Consider the following 21,497-nt stretch of genomic DNA (forward strand, 5'->3'; position numbering starts at 1 on the left):
CCTTGTTCCTGAGCCTCACTGGGATCTCTAGTGGAGAATAGCTGTGAAAGATCGTCTCTCCGCTACAACAGCTATATATAAAGTCCCACAAGGGTTTTAAAGAGCATATCATACACGTCATTAGGATCAAGGAGCTATCAGAACACTTCTAGAGAAAAAAAAAAACAACCAGGCAGGGTTGGGTTATTCTAAAAAAAATATTACAAAATAATTAGCTAAACCTCACCAATTCCCCTCCCCCATTCCCTTTTAACTTCTAGTTAAAGTCCTGACCTCCCTTACCCACCCAAACAAACTAAATATAAAACTTGCCTCTGTTCCAGACAGAGGCCAAGTTCTCCCCTCTGCACACTCTGCCTCCACTGGCATTGCTACCTCTTGCTAGCAAGGGCATGTAGGGGGAAAGCGGGTTGACCGTAGGGCATAGTCTTGGAGGAGGGTTGTGTGCCACCATTGGATGACTGTCACTAGCCTGCTGTGCACAGACGCGTCCAATGTGCATATAACTTAACTATCCAGCCCAGAATTCTTCCTGGCTGGGTAATGATGCCCCAGTTACCCATCTGGAAATGGAGTTAGACCTCCAACAACAAAGGTGATGAACTCTGCAGTGCAGAATTTCGCTATGAAACACTGCAAAAACAAACAGGCACCATGACCACTTCAAAACACTGCAGCAGCCATCTTGTTTGGAGTAATCCTTTACATCCATGATTAGAAAATGGAAATATGGCTCAACAGTGACTCTAACTCAAAAAGGACTTTCACCAAAGCTTGGTGACCAGGTTGCAGATGAAGTTTGCCTAAAGACACATGGGAGAAATGGTAAGCAATTATAAATAAATTCTCTGAACTGATGGGACCAGAATTGAATCTTTTGACCATAGTGCAAAAAAAAGCTATATGTTGCACAGAGCCTACTCCCATGATTGATGCATAGAGGTGGTAGGATGTTGTGGGCATACATTTCTCTGTCAGGGTTTGAGAAACTGGTCAGGGCTGAGGTAGATGGACACATGCAAATGCAGGAAAATTCTAGGGGAAAACTTGTTAAGTGTCGTCATACTACAAGAAACTCTGTAACTGTCTAAACAGCCCAGTTCCCTCAATCAGATTGAGATTCTGTCGAAAGACTTAAAGCTTGCTGTTCACTATCCTATCCTGCTTGACAGACCATAGCAATATTGCCAAGAAGAATTGTCAAAATTGAAGAACTCAAATGTGCGTAACTTATACATCCTCTAGCCCTCTAAAATTCACAGCTGTAATTGTAGTCAAAGATGGTTCTGCCAGGTATAGACATATTGGTTTGTTTCTATGTAACAAATGTTTTTTTTGTTTTGTTTTTTCTCTCCTGTTTCTCTTTGGTTCACTGCTATAGATTCCAAGTTTGTAGAACTTATATAATTAACTCCCTGACTGAAATATTTCAAGTTTTGTACGTGTATCTTAAATGTAGACAAGCAAGCTGGTACAAGACAGGTATATGGACTTGTGTTATTAAAATTATTATAACTATCATTAAAAATATTTATTCTGAGAATAGTGACAATATTGAATTACATGAACCTCTTGAAATATTGATTTAATGGTCAGAGTGCTCCAGCTCTTTCTCGCACAACATAGAAAATTATGTTAAAGGGAACCTGTCATGAGGCGTAGAAGTGTGCTCTTTTCTAACCACCTGATTTGACTCATGTTATGCAATTAATGGTGTCTTGCCTACTGTTAGTGTGGTGTAATCTCGGTAAAAATAAATTTAGTAGGCCGAGATTACCACGTGGTATGTGTACGTGCATATACTGGTGTATCGGTCGGTTGGTTGCACGTGGCAAAGATGCAATCAGTAGTCTACGGAGCATGTGCGAGAATACCGGATGTAGTATTCCCCTCCTCCATTGTGCTGGGCAAGCCATGTGGTCAAATAGGAAGTTAGTTCTTGTTTGATTGATTGGGTAAGAGTATGTGTGGGTGGAGCTTATTATGGGAGGAGTTACATGCCTATATAAGGAGCCTACACTATTGTTCGGGGCTCAGATCTTGTTGTATTTTGGTGACATTAGTCCCTCTGAGTCCCGGTCGGTGAATCGAATAAAGAATCTCTTCTTTATTCCTGAAGAAACCTGTGTCCATCTCTCTGTGCTTGGCTTCCGTCAGTTTCTCCGGTATCATTAGAAGCTCATATTTTAATTCATTTCCATTTCCCTGTCCCCTGCTGAGAGCATCAATCATGTTTTCAGTGGGTGTTACACTTGCTGTAAGACAGACCTCTGCTGCATACCCATTTTTGGGAAGCACAGACTTGCTTCCCATAATAGGTTAAAAGTCCCGACACTTTATGTTGTTTTTGTGTAAATAAAACTTATCTGTTCTCTCTCTCCATTCTCAGATTCCCTTTTTATCTCTGTGTCAGTGGGCACAGGCTCAACTCACTGGGTGGGGGGAAGGACTATTTTTCAACCTCTGATTTTAGACGTCTTGACACTTACAATTTTGCTAGCACAATGCATAGATAAAATGTTATTCCCTATCATTAAAGGATCACTATAGGGTCAGGAACACAAGCATGTATTTCTGACCCTATAGTGTTAAAATCACCATCTAGCCCCTCTGGGCCCCTTATGCCTCCATAAATATAGAAAAATCTTACTGTATTCCAGCCAGAAGCTGTAGATCTGCAGCCTGTTTGCCTAAAAAACAAAACAAAAAAAACAGTCTGCTGACATCAGAAATGGTAGCCTGATCCAATCACAGTGCTTCTCCATAGGATTGGCTGAGACTGACAAGGAGGCAGATCAGGGGCAGAGCCAGCATGATTCAAACACAGCCCTGGCCAATCAGCATCTCCTCATAGATATGCATTGAATCAATGAATTACTATGAGGAAAGTTCAGTGTCTGCATGCAGAGGGTGGAGACACTGAATGTTTGGATGCATTTTAGGAAGCCATGACCCAGGAAGGATCTCGAACAGCCATCTGAGGAGTGGCCAGTGAAGTTATCACTAGGTTGTAATGTAAACACTGCATTTTCTCTGAAAAGACAGTGTTTACAGCAAAAAGCCTGAAGGTAATGATTCTACTCACCAGAAAAAAAAATCAATAAGCTGTAGTTGTTCTGGTGACTATAGTGTCCCTTTAAAGATTTGTCATGACAGGCACCCTTTAAAAAAATAAATAAAAAAAATGCGTAAAAAATATTAAAACCTTTTCTAAAAACATGTTTAGGCATTTATATAATATATTGGCTATTCTAGAGTTTTACAGTTTTTGTAAGAGATCCACTTTGTCTTAATACTTCTTCCGGTCCTCAAAGATCCCTGAGCAGTATATAATTGGCATATTTGAGTATTATTCCACTGTATTTATTATAGCGTATACAAGTACTTAGTAACAGTTCTTCTGGCAGTTTACTATTTTCCTGCTTTGTGGTCTTATAGCAGTACTTTTAGGTCCAGGGCCATTAGTCATCCATCAGTATAAAGGGGTCCCAGATGGACAAAACTAGTCTCCTTAATGATATGGAGAACTTCATTATCGTTAAAAAGTGAGATTGTCACCAGTAGCATACTACGTATTTAGTGGTTAATATATTCTTTCTTCTCCCAGGATAATATCTTGAAATTTTAACGTCAGCCAGTAACATCTGACATTTCTCTGTCTATGACAGACTAGTACTTATTCTATCATTCTGGTTCCTACTTGCTACCCTGCATGTCCATTACCTGCTCTTTTTTACCAACACCTGTAATCCTCTTCAATCAAAACCAAAATATGGCTGCATGTGATGCCTGCATGACTAAAACCATAACACACAGTAAATAGGGCCCTTCAACCGAGCTAGTGCTGTTATCAAACCTAAAACCCATGTAAACTACTATATTGATGAGTTAAACGTTATTTCCCAACAGATTATATCCGAACGTTCACCTGGGACAAAAAGCTTGAAATGGTGGTAAAATCAACTGGAATATTGGGTGGCCAGGGTAAGTGATGTATTTTTATATTTCTTTACATCATGTGAATACTTTACCTTTTCATGTACACACTCCCCATTTGCTATGAATATTTTTTTTTTATTTTTTTTAAATGGCCTACATTTTTTCCAGCGCCTTGGATCTCTTAATGAAGATTTGGGTAAATACACAGGCATTTGGAGAGATGATGTACACAATTATAGGACAGATACAAGTGGAGAGAATCCCTCCCCATAATGCAATGCTTGTAAATAATGACAATCCATACTCCACAATGCTGAAATATTTCCCGTAAAATTGATTACACTGTGTGATGGCCTTACAAAGACCATTTTAACTTCAAAAGACAGCCACTTGTTACTGCAGTGATGGAATATCAAAGTGGAAGATGGCCCCAAAGGATCAACTTTGATCTTCCCAGAAAAGCTTAAGAAGAAATCAAACCAACATGGAAGTAATTTGCTTCACTCCTTTCTAAGACACTGATCTGTCCTCATTGGACTTATGAGGGCTAATATCATTACCATTTTGTTTTCTCATAACTTCGTATTCTGTACGAAACCATAATATTTCACTGTTTTAGTTGCGTTTAATACAGTAGGGTAAGACAACTGTTTCTTGTGCTGTTTTTTCTGAATTGTTTTTCTTGCCTTCTGTATTCCAAATATCTTCCTTGCCCAGTAGAGTTGCAGACTAGTGTATCTTAAACTGTTTCTAAAACCCCAATACCGTAGTATCCTTTGCATAGGCTCAATCATTGACCTCCTGCTGGGATATACATTTGTATATCTTTGTATTTCTTTATTCTTTATTGGGTATCTTAAATATTTCCGAGTGTATTGTGTGTCTAATGTTCTTGGGGCTTTGCTGCCATGAGGAGTAATATGGGTCAAGTAGAATATCTTTAGTTTCATTTAATTATTTTTCTATTAACGTAAAAGGCTTACATATTTCTCACAAAAAGTTGTTTGGCGTTGGAAAAAGTCAGGAGAGCAAAAAATATTTAATATTGCACAACAAATCTAATGGTGGCCAATGCATGAAATTGGGGAGGGGGCAGTGTATTTGAGGGAGGGCAGTGTATTAATTTGGGGAAGGTAGGGGGCAGCGTATTAGAGTGGTGGGGGGGGGGGGCACTGTATTAGAGTGGTAGAAGGGGGGCAGTGCATTGGCAGTGTATTAATTTGGGGGAGGGACAGGGCAGTGTATTAGAGTGGAGGAAGTTACTCCACTCTAATTCAATTAGAGTAGAGGGAGGAGGGGCAGTGTGTTAGATTAGGGGGCAGTGTATAAGAATGGGTGGAGGGGGCCGTGGAGATGCTGACTAGACACACAGCTTTTTGCCACACATGCACAATAGCCTCCCAATGCTTTCCTATGGGAAAGCATTGGATTGGCTCACATCATCCAGTTTGATGATTTCAGCCAAAGTGAAGAACACACTCCTAGGACTTCAAAATCAACAAGATAACTTAATTTTCTTTTTACAGCTGTGCAACAGCATACATTCACCATTTCAGTCCTATTACTAAACTTTTTCCTTATATGTCAAGGTAGTTGGACTGAAACATTAGTTATATGCAAATGCACGTCTCCTTAAAATTAATGTGTTCTTTTGTTTACTTTGAAAACCCTACTAGCATGAGGACATTCAGTGTCAGGCAACTTTTTTATACTGTTCTTTTCTAAATAAACCTACGTTTCTAAGTTTTGGGTTTTTTTTTCGTCCCACATGAACTTAAAGCTTGTTTATTTGGCCCGTGTTAGCCTTTGAGTTGGACATGCTTGCTGTAGGGTTATCATGTATCCTCAATGCATCAATAAATGCATTAATAATAAGTTAACAATACAGGGACGTATTGAGACATAGTTCTTATCCGACACCTGATCTCCACGAGTCCCACATATTCCATGTGTTTAACCCCTTAAGGACCAAGCTTCTGGAATAAAAGGGAATCATGACATGTCACACATGTCATGTGTCCTTAGAAACTTGTGTGGGAGGGGAGAATAGTTTTTTCAGACCTTTCTCATATGAGCTTTGGGTATCTAATTCAGAGAGTAACTGCCAAAGAGGCGGTGCCGTTGTTGATTTCCAGGCTTGTGCAATTCACCTCTGCGCCGTTAATGCTATGTGCATGATTATTTTCAGTTTAAATTTAGGTATCCCTGTGGGTAGATCTAGTAGTAAAAATTGCTGGGGCGATAGAGGGATCTCGCAACCAGTCACTTCTTTAACTTCACATTTCCAGAAAGGTTGAATAGTTGGTCAATTCCACCATATATGAAGGGCAGTACCTTGCTCATTTTTACAGCGCCAACATGTGACAGGTGTGGTTGGGTACAATATATGTAGTCTACTGGGTACTATATACCATCTATAGACCACTTTATAGTTCTGTTCGATATGAGTGGAAGATTTTATTAGCTGTGTGGTTAACTTAAAGATATTTTCCCATCTTGTAGAGGGGATAGAGCATTGCAGATCTCTCTCCCTCTGCTGTGCCAATTTTGAAGCGGCAAAAAGTGTGTGGTGCGAGAGTGTCCTATAACTCGTGGAGATCGATTCAAAAGCTGATGGTAATGATCCATTAACTTTGTTCCCATGTCGTGATTGTAGCAGTCGAAGCAACAGGGGTGTCAATTTTGTGGTATTGTCTTGCTAAGAATTACTTCAGTTAGACATAAGAGTACTGGGAAGGAATATTTCTTCTCCAGGGCATCGTAACTCTGGAGGTTGTGTAGGCCATAGAAGTGAAATAGTTGGGTGGCTACTCTGGTTTGCCATGGAAGGGCATTAAACATAGGTATACAATAAGGAAGAGACATAAGAGGTGTGGCTAGGGACAGACTGGTATGGCCACACAGCTTAGATTTGTGTGTATCCCAGACTCTCAGGAGAAAATGGAGGGGCCAATGGGAGGGTTGCTCTCAATATTTCGGCAGCCAAACCAAATTGGTCAGTTCATGGGGAGCTAGGAGCGCTTTCTCCAGGTGTACCCATTGAGGGGCGGAAAGAAAGTGTGGGAGGGCCGTGGCCAGTATGGTTGTGTAGTAGTAGTAGTATGTGTGGATATTGGGCAATGCCAAGCCACCACTTCGTTTCGGTGCATTTAATAATTTCTGGGCTACCCTAGGTCTACCTCCCTTCCATACAAACTTATTTAAGTCAGTTTGTACTGCCTTAAAGAATGTCTGGGGAATTTCTATCGGAGGGTATCTTCCAGCACTCATGGGGTTAAAAGTCAGATTGCAATCTAGAACGATAAAAGCTTAAAATGGTGTAATACCACCTGGTGAGAGACCTTCACCACGTACACGCTATGTGGAGCTTTTATCTTGTAATGTGACAGGCTTAGGATTCTAAGAGATTATGATAAAAAATATATCCTCCGATTGTGCAGTACTGAATCAGCAGGGATTGGGACACTCCCCCCATATGTACCCTGCTCACCTGGTGCAGGGACATAAAGGAATTATATACATGGCATAATAGAGCAATATACACAACCAAGGTACAAAATGGACCTGTAAAACAAATATGTTAGATACAGTATATGGCACAATGATAGAACACATAGCAGGCAATAGTTTTCTATCGGAGTGTGTGACAAAGAACAAACTTGTTTGGGGGAATGGGATAAGGGAACCAGGTGTATTACAGAAATGATGGTGAGAACCAACAGATTGAAGCTCAAACATTGTGAGCTTTAGTGTGCCTCGATGCTGCAAGGCACAAAGGGTGGGGCAGTGGTACCAAGTCTTTCTGGTGTTGGGAAGACTCAGTGTTGGGGGTATCGCACGAAGTAGTAGTCTATGTGACTCCTTGTTTAGAAACCATTACCGCAGAGGGACAAACTTTACAACATATTTTTTTTTCCTCTCTTTTCCTTCCTTCTTTTCCTGTAAGTTATCTGTGAACCAAATTTTGCAGCGTGTGTATTGGCAGTGCCAATTCTGGCCATTGACAAGCTACAGGACCATGAGTTTCCTAATTATGCACAGAGGGTATGATTAGCTCAATCAGAATAACAGTGACAGGTATTAGATCAAACCTAACTAAGAGATAAAACCTATATATACAGTTAATAGGCTCTGCAGGTGTGCTGTGTTATACTCAGCCTTAGGTTTAAGCTGTGGACCCAGGGCCGGTGCAAGGATTTTTGGCTACACAGGCGAAGATGAATTTTGCCGCCCCCCCCACGAATAAGATGTATCTTTAGCGGTGTCTCATATCCAGCCTTTTGAAATCCCCATGTAGTGTATTGTACCCCCCTTTAGTGTGTCTTACACCCCCTTGTATGTCTCTTACAACCCCCATGTGTATCTCCTTTCCCCCCCAGCCCCTTTGTGTGTCTTTCTTTCCCACAGCCCTTTTCTGTGGGTCTCTCCCCTCAGCCTGTTTTTTGTGTGTCCCTCTTCCCCTCAGGCTCCTTTGTGTAACTTTCCCTACCAAGCCATATAGACATAGATATATAGCTACACACACATACAGGCACATAGTCGCAGAAATATGCAGGCACACAATCAAACAAACACAGCCATACAGGCACACAGTCATACAATCAACACATACAGGTACACAGACATACAGTCATACAGACACACAGACAGAGACATGCAGACACCGGCATATAGATAAATAAAGACACATTTATACAAACACAGACATACAGAGACATGTAGATGCAGGCATACAGAGACATACAGAACAAGGCATACAGATACATACAGGCATGCAGGGACATATATACACAGACAGTCACACAAAGATATACAGAACAAGGCATACAGAGAGTCATACAGAGACATACAGACACAGGCATACAGTGACATTCAGAAACACACGGACACAGTCATATAGAGACATACAGACACAGACATACATACACTTTCATACACAGACAGACATAGTCATACAGATACATGCAGACAGGTATACAGAGCAGGGGCAGATCCAGAACCTAATCTTGGGGGGGGGGGGGGGGGTGGTAGTGAGTTTTAGTGGGGTAATAGGGGCTCTAATTGAGGAGTTAGGGCTGTAGTAGTCCTTGGAGGGGGCTGATTGCCCGCCTCTTGCCTTTGGACTATGGACCAGACTTTATGGGAATGTGATACCCCAGATAGCCATACCATGGAGCCTATTCATAATGAAAGACTATGGGAAAGACTTTAGCTCCATGGCAATTGTACTGTGTGAGTAGGATCTGCGCGCTATTCGGTAGTTTTGTGCTTGCAGATCCCAGCTATCTGGGGATAGGTGAAATGTCTGTGTGTTATGTGTAAATGTGACTTTATGTATTTTAAAGTGTTTTATGTTGTTTTGCAACCATGTGGTTAATGGAGTCTGCCTTTAGTCCTGGGTAATTGGATTACTTCTCCAATTAACTCCAGGGCAGAAGGGAGGAAACCAGGGTGCATTGTGGGGATGTTTTTCTGCCAGCCAGAAAGGAACAAAAGATACTTTTAGTAACTTTTGAACCCCTGGTCGGATTCATGCCATTTTTTAATATGTTGTTCCCCTGAATGGATTGATTGTGGATATGTATTTTTATGTGAATGTGATGTATGGTTTTAAAGTTATGAAAGTTGTGTAAAAGTATATTTTACACTGTATGCATAATGGGATTATGTGTCACACTAAGGGGAGGGGATGTGTGGGAGGTAACATCTATGTCATTGGTTCTTTTATGCCTCCCCCTGGGTGTGGCCTGTATGTGTGAGTTGGAAATAAAAGCCAGGCTGGATGAGCCAGTCCAGAGTTCCTGTTTTACCCTCAAAGTGATGTGTCGTCTCATTATTGGGGGAAGGATTTATTGCATGCTGTTCCAGTTGACTGCTAGGAGTACAAGCCTATTCGTATGGTTCCTATTCAATGGTCTACAGCATTCATATGCTTGGGAGAATTTAAAGGTTTCTCGGATTCGGTGATTGTGGTGTCTGCCAGAGTGCTTGGAGTCCTCAGGAAGCACTAGGAGCATCCATTAACGGAGGTACCAAGTCGGGGTGCCAGACGATCCGTTACATCCCCCTTAATTCCCCTCTTCCCCATAGCTTGACTAGATTTTGCAAAAAAAAAAAAACACTTATTACATGATCTGCATTCAAAATGTGCTTCCATAGCCTCTGTACTGGAGGCTCGATTTGGGAAGGATGCTCTAGGTTTCTTTAGCAATAACCAGTGGTGAAAAGTGAAGGAAATTAGGTTGTTCTCACCGTTCTGTCCACTGTTGTTAGAAGACGCTTGTGCAGTTCTACCTTATTTTAAAGAGCAATCCGTGCCAGAAAACTCAATGCTGAAAGTTTGGCAGGCAAGCAATTGATCATTCATGGCCTTAATTGTTGTATACTGCCACAAAAAAAAAAAAAAAAAAAACAGAAGAGGGGACAGATTCTGCATTATATACTGAAATAGCCAAATTATAAACTCTTTAAAAAAAAAAAAACAAAAAAAACAACTCGATAAACTGGCTTTCTTGACATTATCAACAGTAAGCATGGAGACCCTCAGAGAGCCCCATACAATGTAAACATTTGATCTGGCTCTTAGAATATCTAAGATGGGTCATGCACCGGGGACAGATGGGCTCCCCTTAGAACATTTCAAAACATTCCTCCTGAAATTGGAGCACCATTTGATTTGATGCATTTAATAGTCTTTGAGTTGGCCTTGTTTCCTCATTTCCCTTATGTTCCACCATTACACCTTACATCAGCTAGTATTATGTACATGTTATTTATTCATGTATTTCTTTATGTATGTATGTATGTATATAACAAGTTCAATTAACATACCGTAACTCCTTTCTATGAACTAGTATACTGAACCAGAATGAATGCTTGTTGCTACGAATTAATTACCCTTTAACAAATAAAGTACAATAGTGCTAAATACTCACAAATTATCTTTTGGTTTTGTTTTGTTTTGTTTTTTAGGGAAAATGCCAACCGTGGTATCTCCAGAACTTTATCGAACAAGGTTCTGTGAAGCAATGGACAAATATTTTTTGATGGTCCCTGATCATTGGACAGGCCTCGGGGGCAACTGTTAAACATCTGAGCAGAATAACCTACATTTGAATACATTCTCGCTACTGCACAGAGAAGTCTAAATGACTATGAATCGATAATTCATAAATTTCAAAGGATTTTATATGAAACATGGATGACATTGCAATTATTGGAACTGGATTAGCATAGGCAGTTGAAGAGGACCATAACTAATTGTAAATAAGGCTATTCCAATGTGACTTTGTTAACTGGAAGACTATGTAATTACGTTATGACTGCTATGCAGCCAGTACCCGGGACTCTCAGTATGTAGGTAGCAATGTAACTCTGAGTACTTTTTTTCAAACCGTAAAGTCATGGGCGCATTCAAGTATGTTTTCTTGTTATCTCTTGCATTAATACATTTGCCATAATGTATAAACTATCCTCTCTGTAAGGCACATGTAAGAACATCACATTTTTCTCTAAAAGCCACACATACAAATAAACCTTCAATAATACGACCTGTTTATACTGGAACAAATATGCATGTTCAGCATTGAGTTGAAATAGTCATTCTGTAGCTGAATACTTTTTTTTTTTTTTAATTTATTTTTTAATATCTCAAGATTACACGGGAGAAGGATAGTATGCAATATATCATTTTGGGGGTGGCATTGTTGTTTCAGCTTTGACATATAGAGTTACAGGGCAGTGCAGGGTTGTAGATATTTCAGCATCTGCAAATGTGAATTGTGCAAAACTGTAGGTTCACATTTTCTTCAAAGCAAGCATTAAAGTCATTACAAAGGGAGTTAGCCATTTTAATGAGTCCCTGTGTGCTGTTTCAGGTTAGACCTTATCCCCTTAAGGACACAACTTCTGAAATAAATGGGAATCGTGACAGAATATTTCCGTCATGTGTCCTTAAGGGCTTAAAGCCTGCCTTACTGTTTTCCCTGCATATAAGATTCTGAATACTACTCCAATTAAGCTAGTGAGATAGTGAATGGTATAACCTGGCAACCAAGACTACTTATTTTTTATTACAACTGGTTTTATAGCTCAATAAGTGTACATACATTTTATATTGCATATACTCTAATATAAAAGATACACCTATCTGGTTACTGAATAGCATTTGTCCCCTGTAGAGAGCTGCTATTCAGTTATCAAAGCTATGTTAATCGCTTCTAATAGAATCTAGCACATAATGTGTTATTTACCTGAAAGTTACATAAATGTTTTAAACGTTTGAGCCAACGCTGCATATCTTTATTGCACCCAACACATTTAAGGTGGAGTTCCCTATAATATTGGTGTTTATTTAATTTCACAATTAATCTGTTTACAAGCCTTAAGTCGTGTGGAGTACAAAAACGTTGTTTACGCACAAACTTGATATCTAAACCTGGTCTTCTCCAATATAATGTTGTACATTTGAAAAAAACTCTGATTTAGAAGTGAATGAACCGAATCACAGTTAATTGTCTATTTTTTCTCTTTTTTTTTTAGTGGCATATTAAATGGGTTGTAGCCTAGACAGGGCTCTTATCTCATTCCTCATTAGTAAATTGAAAGCAATCATTGGTAGTAGCAATGCTACTACCAATGTGACCCCTATCATTTTGTGATATTTAAGTAGTGATATGTAAGTCGTGCCCTGAGTACTCAGAGTTCTGTTACCAGGCAGATTCTCTTGAAGTATAAGAAACATTGCTAGTTTAAGACGAAGCAGAGTAGGTCTTTAAAAAATAAATAAATAAAATGCTGTAAGAGTGAAACAATTTTCCGTTATTTGAACTGCCACGCAGCTTATTTTTGTAGGGTTTATATTTCCTTTGTAGTAGATTGAAATGTAAATCTGCATTACTCCCTGTGTTCTCAGATGAATGTCATACATCAAATGAAGCATCTTTATTTTATTTTTGGTTATTTTATTATTTTATGATTGATCTAGAAAGCACAGCCTTTTTTATGGTTCCCCAGTTAAAATGCATTGTTTAGTATTAAAGGACGTGCCTAATGGAATACTTGCACTTAAACAAAACATTTGGGCATATATCCATTAATATTATGACAAAGATCAAAACCAGTTCTTTTTAATGCACTTGTGGTTTTAGTAAAGCAATAGGTGATAATGCGCTTACTCAGATCTGCTTCTAAAGATGAATGCTTATAGCACTTTTAACCCTAATATCTGGGCATTGGAGATTAAGAAAACAATAGAGTACTGCTAGTTGCACTTTAAAATTCTAAGTTCAGTTAAAAAACTGACAGTACCTCAAATCTGTAGTCTGTTGGAACAAATATACCTTATGTGCTACATCTTAGATGCATTTATTCTTGCCTACATAATTTTGGATAGTGTTTTGGATGTTTAATAATACCAGTTTTAAGCAGGGTCTTTTAAATCTCCATTTGGACATCCATATTTTATTCTAAATGCTGCTTAAATATTGTTTTTGAATTAGGTTATCCATGTTTCACTGCCTTCCATTAAAAGTTGTCATGTTGAGTATTCTTCTATAGGGTCTGAAAACAGCCTCTACTCTTTAGTGGTCTTTGCACTGATTTATACCTCACCTCAGTAGAATCTGGACTATTGCAATCTCTGTTTTGGAGAGATGGAAAAACAATCTGGTAAATGAATTGCAAATGATAAAAGATATTAATGTCCTTGTGTAGCTCTTTACTAAATACTAATAAAGCGAAATATTTGGGTGTTAATATTGTACCTACAAACATAAACCAAAAAAAATCACACAGTGAAAGATTTTTTTTAATGCTGGTGCTCACAAAACAAAATTCACCTGGCACTCTTGATTTACATTCAATTACACTGGCCCCTTGATCACACTACATCAACAATGGCTTTGGGTTTAATTTTAGATATGATTGCACTTGATTATACACATGATGTATAATAATTGTTGTTGGTATTGTTTCATTTGTATTATTCTTCACATTTACACCTGTATATCTTATATCACCTCATCGGGGAAGCTGGTGCCATTACCCTGATGAAAAATACTTCCCGGTTGTTTACCCCAGAATGCAATATGCCTCTGGTAATTATAAATACATGTACATTTTACAGAAATGGGTGTATAATCAGAAATGTTTCAAATGCTTTAAAACTAGGAGCACAATTCTCAAATCTGGGTTGGGATTGAATTATCATTGCTCACATTCGCTTCATTCCATTAAGATATTTAATTGCAAACTAGTTGGATTTAAACCTGGTATTTTTCAATCATTTATATGTATAACTATACTTCAATATCATTTTTTTTTTAATATGCAATATAATTCTTTTAAATACAGACTAGAATTCAGCTTAGTCATGTGTTTAAAAATATTTTTTCTCCCTATTGCTACTTATTCCTATTTGTTTTCCCTTTGCATTCTGGTCTAACAATACTAACGCAATTAGTCTAACACCATATTTCTATAGATACATTTGGGCTAATTAATTTCTCAAGGGATTAATTTGACTCACTAAGGAACCAAATGGTGTTAAAGATTATTCTCTTACTGTATGCAAAATAGCTATGTAAAATGTTGATCATCTTTATGTGCGTTTATCTGCTTATTGTAACGCAACATTACCCTTTGGATTGTGTTAAAATGTCTGTGTTAAAATGTAGACCTCATGGTACATTTATACAAAGGTATAAAAATTTAAACCACTGTCTGTATAAAATATGTCTAGAATGAATGCTGTGAGTTGGAAATAAAACTGAAGTACTTATTTTTAAGAGAAATTTATTGTAAATTAAAACAATAAAATTATATTTTCTAAATGTTTAAAACCGGTTTTGTTTATTTTAATTTACTTAACCAAAATCCACTGGTTTAGTTAGTCAATGGCATTAGGTTTTATTTCATGAAGTTGCCTTTAAATTGTACAGATTTTTTTGAGCAGGTTTGTCTATGGAAAAAAGTATTGCCTGTAATGACAAACTTGTTCTATAGAGTTTTATATAATGTACATTTGTTGTTCAATTGTGTTTTTTTTTTTTTTGTGCTTGTTACCTCTGTGCATCCATTTCTGTTTAAGGTTGTTTGATGTGTATTACTAAATAGTACATTTCAAGCACCAGAACAAATATATATTTGGTTCCAACAAGTTCTTATTATATTTTGTATGACTCCAGACTTGCTAAACTAGTTAATAGATCAACAACATACATTGGCTTCTTGAAGTATTATATTGTTTGTATAAGGCATAACAATAAACTAATGGACCACTATTGTTGGTTTGTGGTGTTGTGTTTGTTTATTTTTAAGTAAAATAAGCATCTTAGACTATTAGGCATTATAGTGCTGCATAATGCACTCTTGAGATAACGATGAGTTAATATGGGATATGTGGCATGTTTGAGTTTTCCAAAATAAATTGGTATGTTAATATCCATTATTTAACAAAATCTAATGCTGTTAATTTCAATTGTATCCAAGCTAACTGTTATTACCCTCTACTACTTTGTGGTGTTTTTTTTTTTTATTTATTTTTAATTTATTTAAACATTTTTTTAGTGCACGTTTACGACTTTAGCCTCCATATGTCACAGGGAGCATCGATGCCTCCCCACTACCTCTGCAAGTATTTGCTTGCACGCCATCAATGTTCCCTGAGTTTCTTACATAGTTTATGATTGGTATTATGGGTATGTGCTAGGATTTATTTAAGCTTATACAAAAGTTTTGTTCCTGTATATTAATATATTATGGGGAAACTGTATTGTCCAAATAAAGTCACTATTTAGTAGCTACACCCCCAATGAAAATCTGAATTGATTTAATTATTACTTTATTTCCACTGGAGTATATCTAAAACAATATGCAAATGCTACAGATCTCTTTTTTTCCCCCAGCCAAGACTTTGTGTCTATCCAATCAGGCATACGGATGCAGCTCAATGAGAAGTCTTTCAAGGCAGGTGCTTTGTGCCATTGTCTTCTTCCTGAGTCTAGCTCCACTGAGTGAAGCAACCTGGAAGTAACAGGACAGGAGTGACTCGGTTAAAGGGACGCTATAGGCACCCAGACCACTATCCCCTTAACTCTGCAATGTTAATTATTGCTGTAGCGGACCCCGGGTAACCCGACCGGCTACTTCCGCTAATCCCTTCATACCTGCATACTGCACCTTATCTGAGACAACCAGAGACGTCAATATACACATATATCCTTAGACGGGGATTGTTCCGTCAATGCGCACTACAGCTGAGCTTTAAGTTAGCTCTAGCAAATGTGAGTGATGCCATATAGGATTATTTTAGCACCTACTCACGGAGTATACCATATTGCACTATTGTATTTCTTTGTAAATAAATTAGAGAGTGGCCAGTAGATCAATATCCCTAAATCTAAAGGAACAGATGAGGGGGTAACCCTAAATAAGTGGTAACAAAAAAGAGGCAAAAATCTGTTCCAACTCACACTATCAAGTATGACATACGGTTGAAAAACAAATAATGGGTACAAATCTCTAAGATACTTTATTATCAAACCTAAAACACAAACACCCTAGCTATGACTGCCTGACTTAATCGAAAAGTCCATTGCGGCAGTACAAGCAAAAAACACACACAATAAGAGGTGAGAAAATAAGGAATATACCAAAAAACATAGAAACAAGACTAAGCAAATAAACTTGCCATAGCAAAATTGGTCAGAGTTTGGGGGAAATATTAAGAAAAATCCCACGAGATCATCTAGTATAGCTTGATCAAAGAGATTCCCACTAAGTTTACTGTGCAGCGTATGGCAAGTTCAGTTAGTGTCAATGTATCATAAACGAATCCGATAGTCTTGTGTCAAAAAACAAACCACCACGGTATAACTGGCTATACACTGCAGCCTGTGGGAATACCGCTTGACAGAAGCAGTCTGAATAAGACTAGTCTAAATAATGGCAAATGAATATCCTGTCTATACACATACAATCATTTCTCTGGTCTCAGGGTAGAAAACATATTGCTATGTGGATATCTAGCTAAGGAAGGTACATTAAGAACCTCCTATTGACTTAAACAGCATGCGGATAGATACCTCAGTGGCATAGCTGCTTGACAATAAAATAAAGTCTTATATAAGGAAGATCGAGTTGTCAATCCATTAGGTATAACCAGCAGTGATATGCTAATTATCTCAGTAAAGAAACTGAAGTTGCTAAGTTTGCTAAACTATGTATCAAAGAGAGACGTGAAAATAGTTAGAAAGGTGCCTTCGAGAGCACTTGGTATTGAAAAGGTAGTCAGAAAGACTTAAGTCCTATTACTATGAAACAGAGAACCAGAAAACTTGTGTATAGCAAGGTAGTATGTCTAGTAATTCATATTGCTAATATCACCCTGATCGGTAACTGGTCTGTCTATAATATATACATGGCTGTCAGCCTTCAAAGTTGCTCCGGATGCCAAAGTGGCTAATAAGTCTATCCCGTTGTCTAAATCCGCCCATGAAGATAAGTGGGTATCCAGGAGCACAGGAGACAGAACTAGTACATAACTAAGTAATAAGTTACACTGCTGCTGGACGTTGGCATCCCCCACCATGCCTGCTCACTTGCCCGCTCTGCTTTGTGCTGCAGCCACATGGCCAGTGCTTTCCTCACATGCTGGATGAGCCACGTGGGGGGTTTGGGTCCCAATAAGGGCAGCAGCCCTTTCATCCACCAGCTGAGCTCTACCTCACTGTAGCTGGGCGCCATGCCTGTTCCTTAACGAACACCACTTCTGTTCTGCTAGGAAGTATCATCCCACTGCTTGCCCCCAGTTGTAGTGGACCCTGGGTAACCCGCTAATCCATTCCTTCAGCAACTCTGGAACCCTTACAACACGCAGGCATCCCTTTCCCCCAGTAACTGGACGAGACACAGCTCTGGGAGTACAACTGAAATGAATTGCGTTTATTTTGCCACACAAGATTTTACAGGCACAGACACCTACATGTCTCCAACACAATACACCAGGGGTTTCAATCCCAAGAATCTGATGGGGGATAGAGTAGGGACAAAGCAGCTAGGATAAACTGGGTTGGCAGGGCCCCTGTGACAACGCCCTGCTAGGACAGGAAGGGGAGAGGCACAGACAAGCAATGCATTCAGAAAAGGAAGGGGGAACACACAATACTAGATGAAAACTTACAAATAAGCAGTGGGCACACGTGGAAATGGCACTCAGTGACGGCGTTCCGTCACAATTGCAGTTTATGAGAAACTATAATAATGACATTGCAGGACAAAGCCTCTCGAGGCACTTCTTGCTTGCTAGATGAGTTTTGGATGTTGGACGCTGGGTGTTCCTATAGGGAGAGCCTAACATGCTTGCCCCCGCATCAGGTGATTCGGAGGAGGTGGAGCGCCGACCCAGCGCAGAGAGAGATTAGCGCTGGAATCCGGCAAGTAGAGTGTAACGGAGCTCCCTGTACCCCGACTGGGTACCTTCGCCAAAGGACCGCTTCCTAGCTGGAACAGGGGACAAACCGCAGCACTTCTGCCCACAGTCACAGTGGCTTGACTGGGGCCCTAGAATCACTCCTTCCTGGAGCCGAATGGGGAATTAGCTCTAAACACCCCCAGGCACTGGATGACACTCAGTCCTGGGAGCGCTAGTCCTTACAAGGACTTTCCCCATTGAATCCCCTGCAAGCTGGAACAGCAGACATAGGAGTAAATCTTCTTTCCCTCCAATACCAGGACAACACACAGTTTTGGAGTGTAAGTTGGAATAGAATTTTAATGGAGGCACACTGGCCTTTTAAAGTTTCCCAACAAGGGTGACACCCAGGTGGACCTTGTTGGGCACAGGGACACAAAGTGAATAAACCAATAAAAACAGTCAGACACTCCCATACACAAACAATAGAATCCCTCCTCTGTGCTTGGGAGATAATTGAATCAGGAACTGTACTAATCTAACCCAATTATCACCAAGCACAGACAATCATACAATTTTATGAACCCCCCCAAAATACCTTAAAAACACATAAAACCCCATAAAAGTCCCTGATCTGGGTGAACAACATATCCAAAAATCACCCAGATCGGGGACTTTTATGGGGGGATCGGAAATCAGTGCTAACAGTCGGTCAAGTTTGGTAGTCTTTTACAGGTTTCCCTGCAGGGCCCATAGTCTGTGGGCAGCAGGCTGGCAAGCAGGCTCCTCCAGGAGCTCATGGCAAACTCACTTGGAGAGGGGAGTTTGTCGCATAGAGTAAGGCTTTATTAACTATAAAGTTGAGTATTTTATTTTTAGCTTTATGCTTCCAAAATAGTGTTCAATTTAAGCCTTGTGTGTTTCTTTAACCCCTTAAGGACCAAACTTCTGGAATAAAAGGGAATCATGACATGTCACACACGTCATGTGTCCTTAAGGGGGGACACTATACTCCCCAACACAACTTTAGCTTAATTAAGCAGTTTTTGTGTATAGACCATGCCTCTGAAGATTCACTGCTCAATTATCTGCCATTTTGGAGTTAAATCACTTTTCTTTCTGCCTATGCAGCCATTACCACATCACCCCTGGCTGTGACTAACACAGCCTGCATGAAAGCAAAATGGTTTCATTTTCAATCACGTGTAACTTACTTTAAAAGTTTATATTTCCTGCACTGTAAATTTAATTTTAATAACATACAGGAGGCTCCTGCAAGGTCTAGAAAGCTATTAACAGAGCACGAGATAAGGGATTCTAAATAAAACAGAACTAGCAATAACGAAATTGTAAACATTAGCTGACCATTTACAGGAAGTGCATAGGAAGGCTGTGCAAGTCACATGCAGGAAGGTGTTACTAGGGCTGCATAAACAGTGATTTAACTCCTAAATGGCAGAGAATTGAGCGGTGGGACTGCAGGAGTACGATCTATACACCAAAAATGCTTCATAATGCTAAAATTCTTTTGGTGACTATTGTAGCCCTTTAAACTTCCCTGTTTGCATAAAGAAAACTCAAATTGATCTGGCACTCCTCTTAGTGTAAGGCATCAAATCATTGAGTAGCAGTTTGCTTTTTACCACTGAGCACATCATTGTCGTTTGCTCTCATCACCAGTGGCGGATCCAGAGCCTGATCTCGGGAGGGGCACTTGTAGATTATTTAAATAAATAATCCAGACACAATAACCACTACAGCTCAGTGTAGTGGTTATTGTGCCAATAGTGCCAAGACCCCCTCCCAGAGTAAGTAGTCAAACTGTTTAAGAACAGTTTGACAACTTACCTGAGGTCCTCTGGGAAATGGGGCTGTAGTAGGGCAGAGGAGCAGTGGTATGTGTGAGTGGTGCAATGTGTAAGGGGTGCAGTGTGTGTGTGTGTGTGTGTGAGGGGGACAGTGTGTTAGCAGTGTGTGTGTGAATGTTGCAGTGTGTAAGTGAGGGCAGCAGTATATGTCAGGGGTGCAGTGTGTGTGTGGGTCAGTATGTGTGTGTGACAGTTACAGTGTGTGTGTGTATTGCAGTGTATGTGTGTGGGGGCAATGTGTTTATGGGGGCAGTGTGTGTGTATGTGGGGGCAATGTGTGTGGGGGGGGCAGGAGCAATGTGTGTGTGTATGGGGGGCAGGGGCAATGTGTGTGTGTATGGGGGCATGGGCAATGTGTGTGTATGGGGGGCAGGGGCAATGTGTGTGTGTGTGGGGGGGGGGCAGGGGCAATGTGTGTGTGGGGGGGGCAGGGGCAATGTGTGTGTGTATGTCGGGCAGGGGCAATGTGTGTGTGTGTGTGTGTATGGGGGGGCAGGGGCAATGTGTGTGTGTATGTGGGGCAGGGGCACACACACACACACACCTAGTAAGTTGGGGGACGAGATCCTACAGACCCCGTCACGCATAACCACTAGGTTTCAGATCCAATAATCAGTTCAGGCCCTCCTAGCGGATTATTTCCCGCCTCGTTATAGCTTTAGTTTCGTTTGCGGGCTCATTTACCCTTACAGTAATACAAACAGTTTGTCATACAAGGCTAATCCATGCTTGCAATACGTCAATCGCTTACGGGCTAAGGGTCTACTAGATAAGTAGTTATAGCAGTACAAGGATACCCAAAATTATTTACCGTATATACTCGAGTATAAGCCGACCCGAATATAAGCCGAGGCCCCTAATTTTACCCCAAAAAACTGGGAAAACTTATTGACTCGAGTATAAGACTAGGGTGAGAAATGCAGCAGCTACTGGTAAATTTCTAAATAAAATTAGATCCTAAAAAAAATATATTAATTGAATATTTATTTACAGTGTGTGTATAATGAATGCAGTGTGAGTGTATGAATGCAGTGAGTGTATGAGTGCAGTGTGAGTGTATGAATGCAGTGAGTGTATGAGTGCAGTGTGAGTGTATGAATGCAGTGAGTGTATGAGTGCAGCGTGTGTGTATGAGTGCAGCATGTGTGTATGAGTGCAGCGTGAGCGTATGAGTGCAGTGTGTGTGCGTATGAGTGCAGTGTGTGTTGCAGAGCCTTGGTGGGGGATGGGAAATTTTGTTTTTTATTATTATTTTAATATTTTTTTTTATTATTATT

General features: G+C 39.8%; 1 protein-coding gene across 1 annotated transcript in view; it reads left to right on the forward strand.

The window, feature by feature from the left end:
- PIKFYVE (phosphoinositide kinase, FYVE-type zinc finger containing) overlaps positions 1–12,360 on the forward strand; it is a 208,584-nt gene extending 196,224 nt beyond the window's left edge. The window contains exons 41-42 of the mRNA XM_063430121.1: positions 3,910–3,984; positions 10,912–12,360. Coding sequence (XP_063286191.1) covers positions 3,910–3,984; positions 10,912–11,027 — 191 coding nt within the window. The 3' untranslated portion in view covers positions 11,028–12,360. The remainder of the gene's footprint in view (positions 1–3,909; positions 3,985–10,911) is intronic.
- Positions 12,361–21,497: the final 9,137 nt, after the last annotated feature.

This window comes from Pelobates fuscus, chromosome 8 (assembly GCF_036172605.1).
Source record: "Pelobates fuscus isolate aPelFus1 chromosome 8, aPelFus1.pri, whole genome shotgun sequence".
In the NCBI taxonomy this organism is placed as follows: domain Eukaryota; kingdom Metazoa; phylum Chordata; class Amphibia; order Anura; family Pelobatidae; genus Pelobates; species Pelobates fuscus.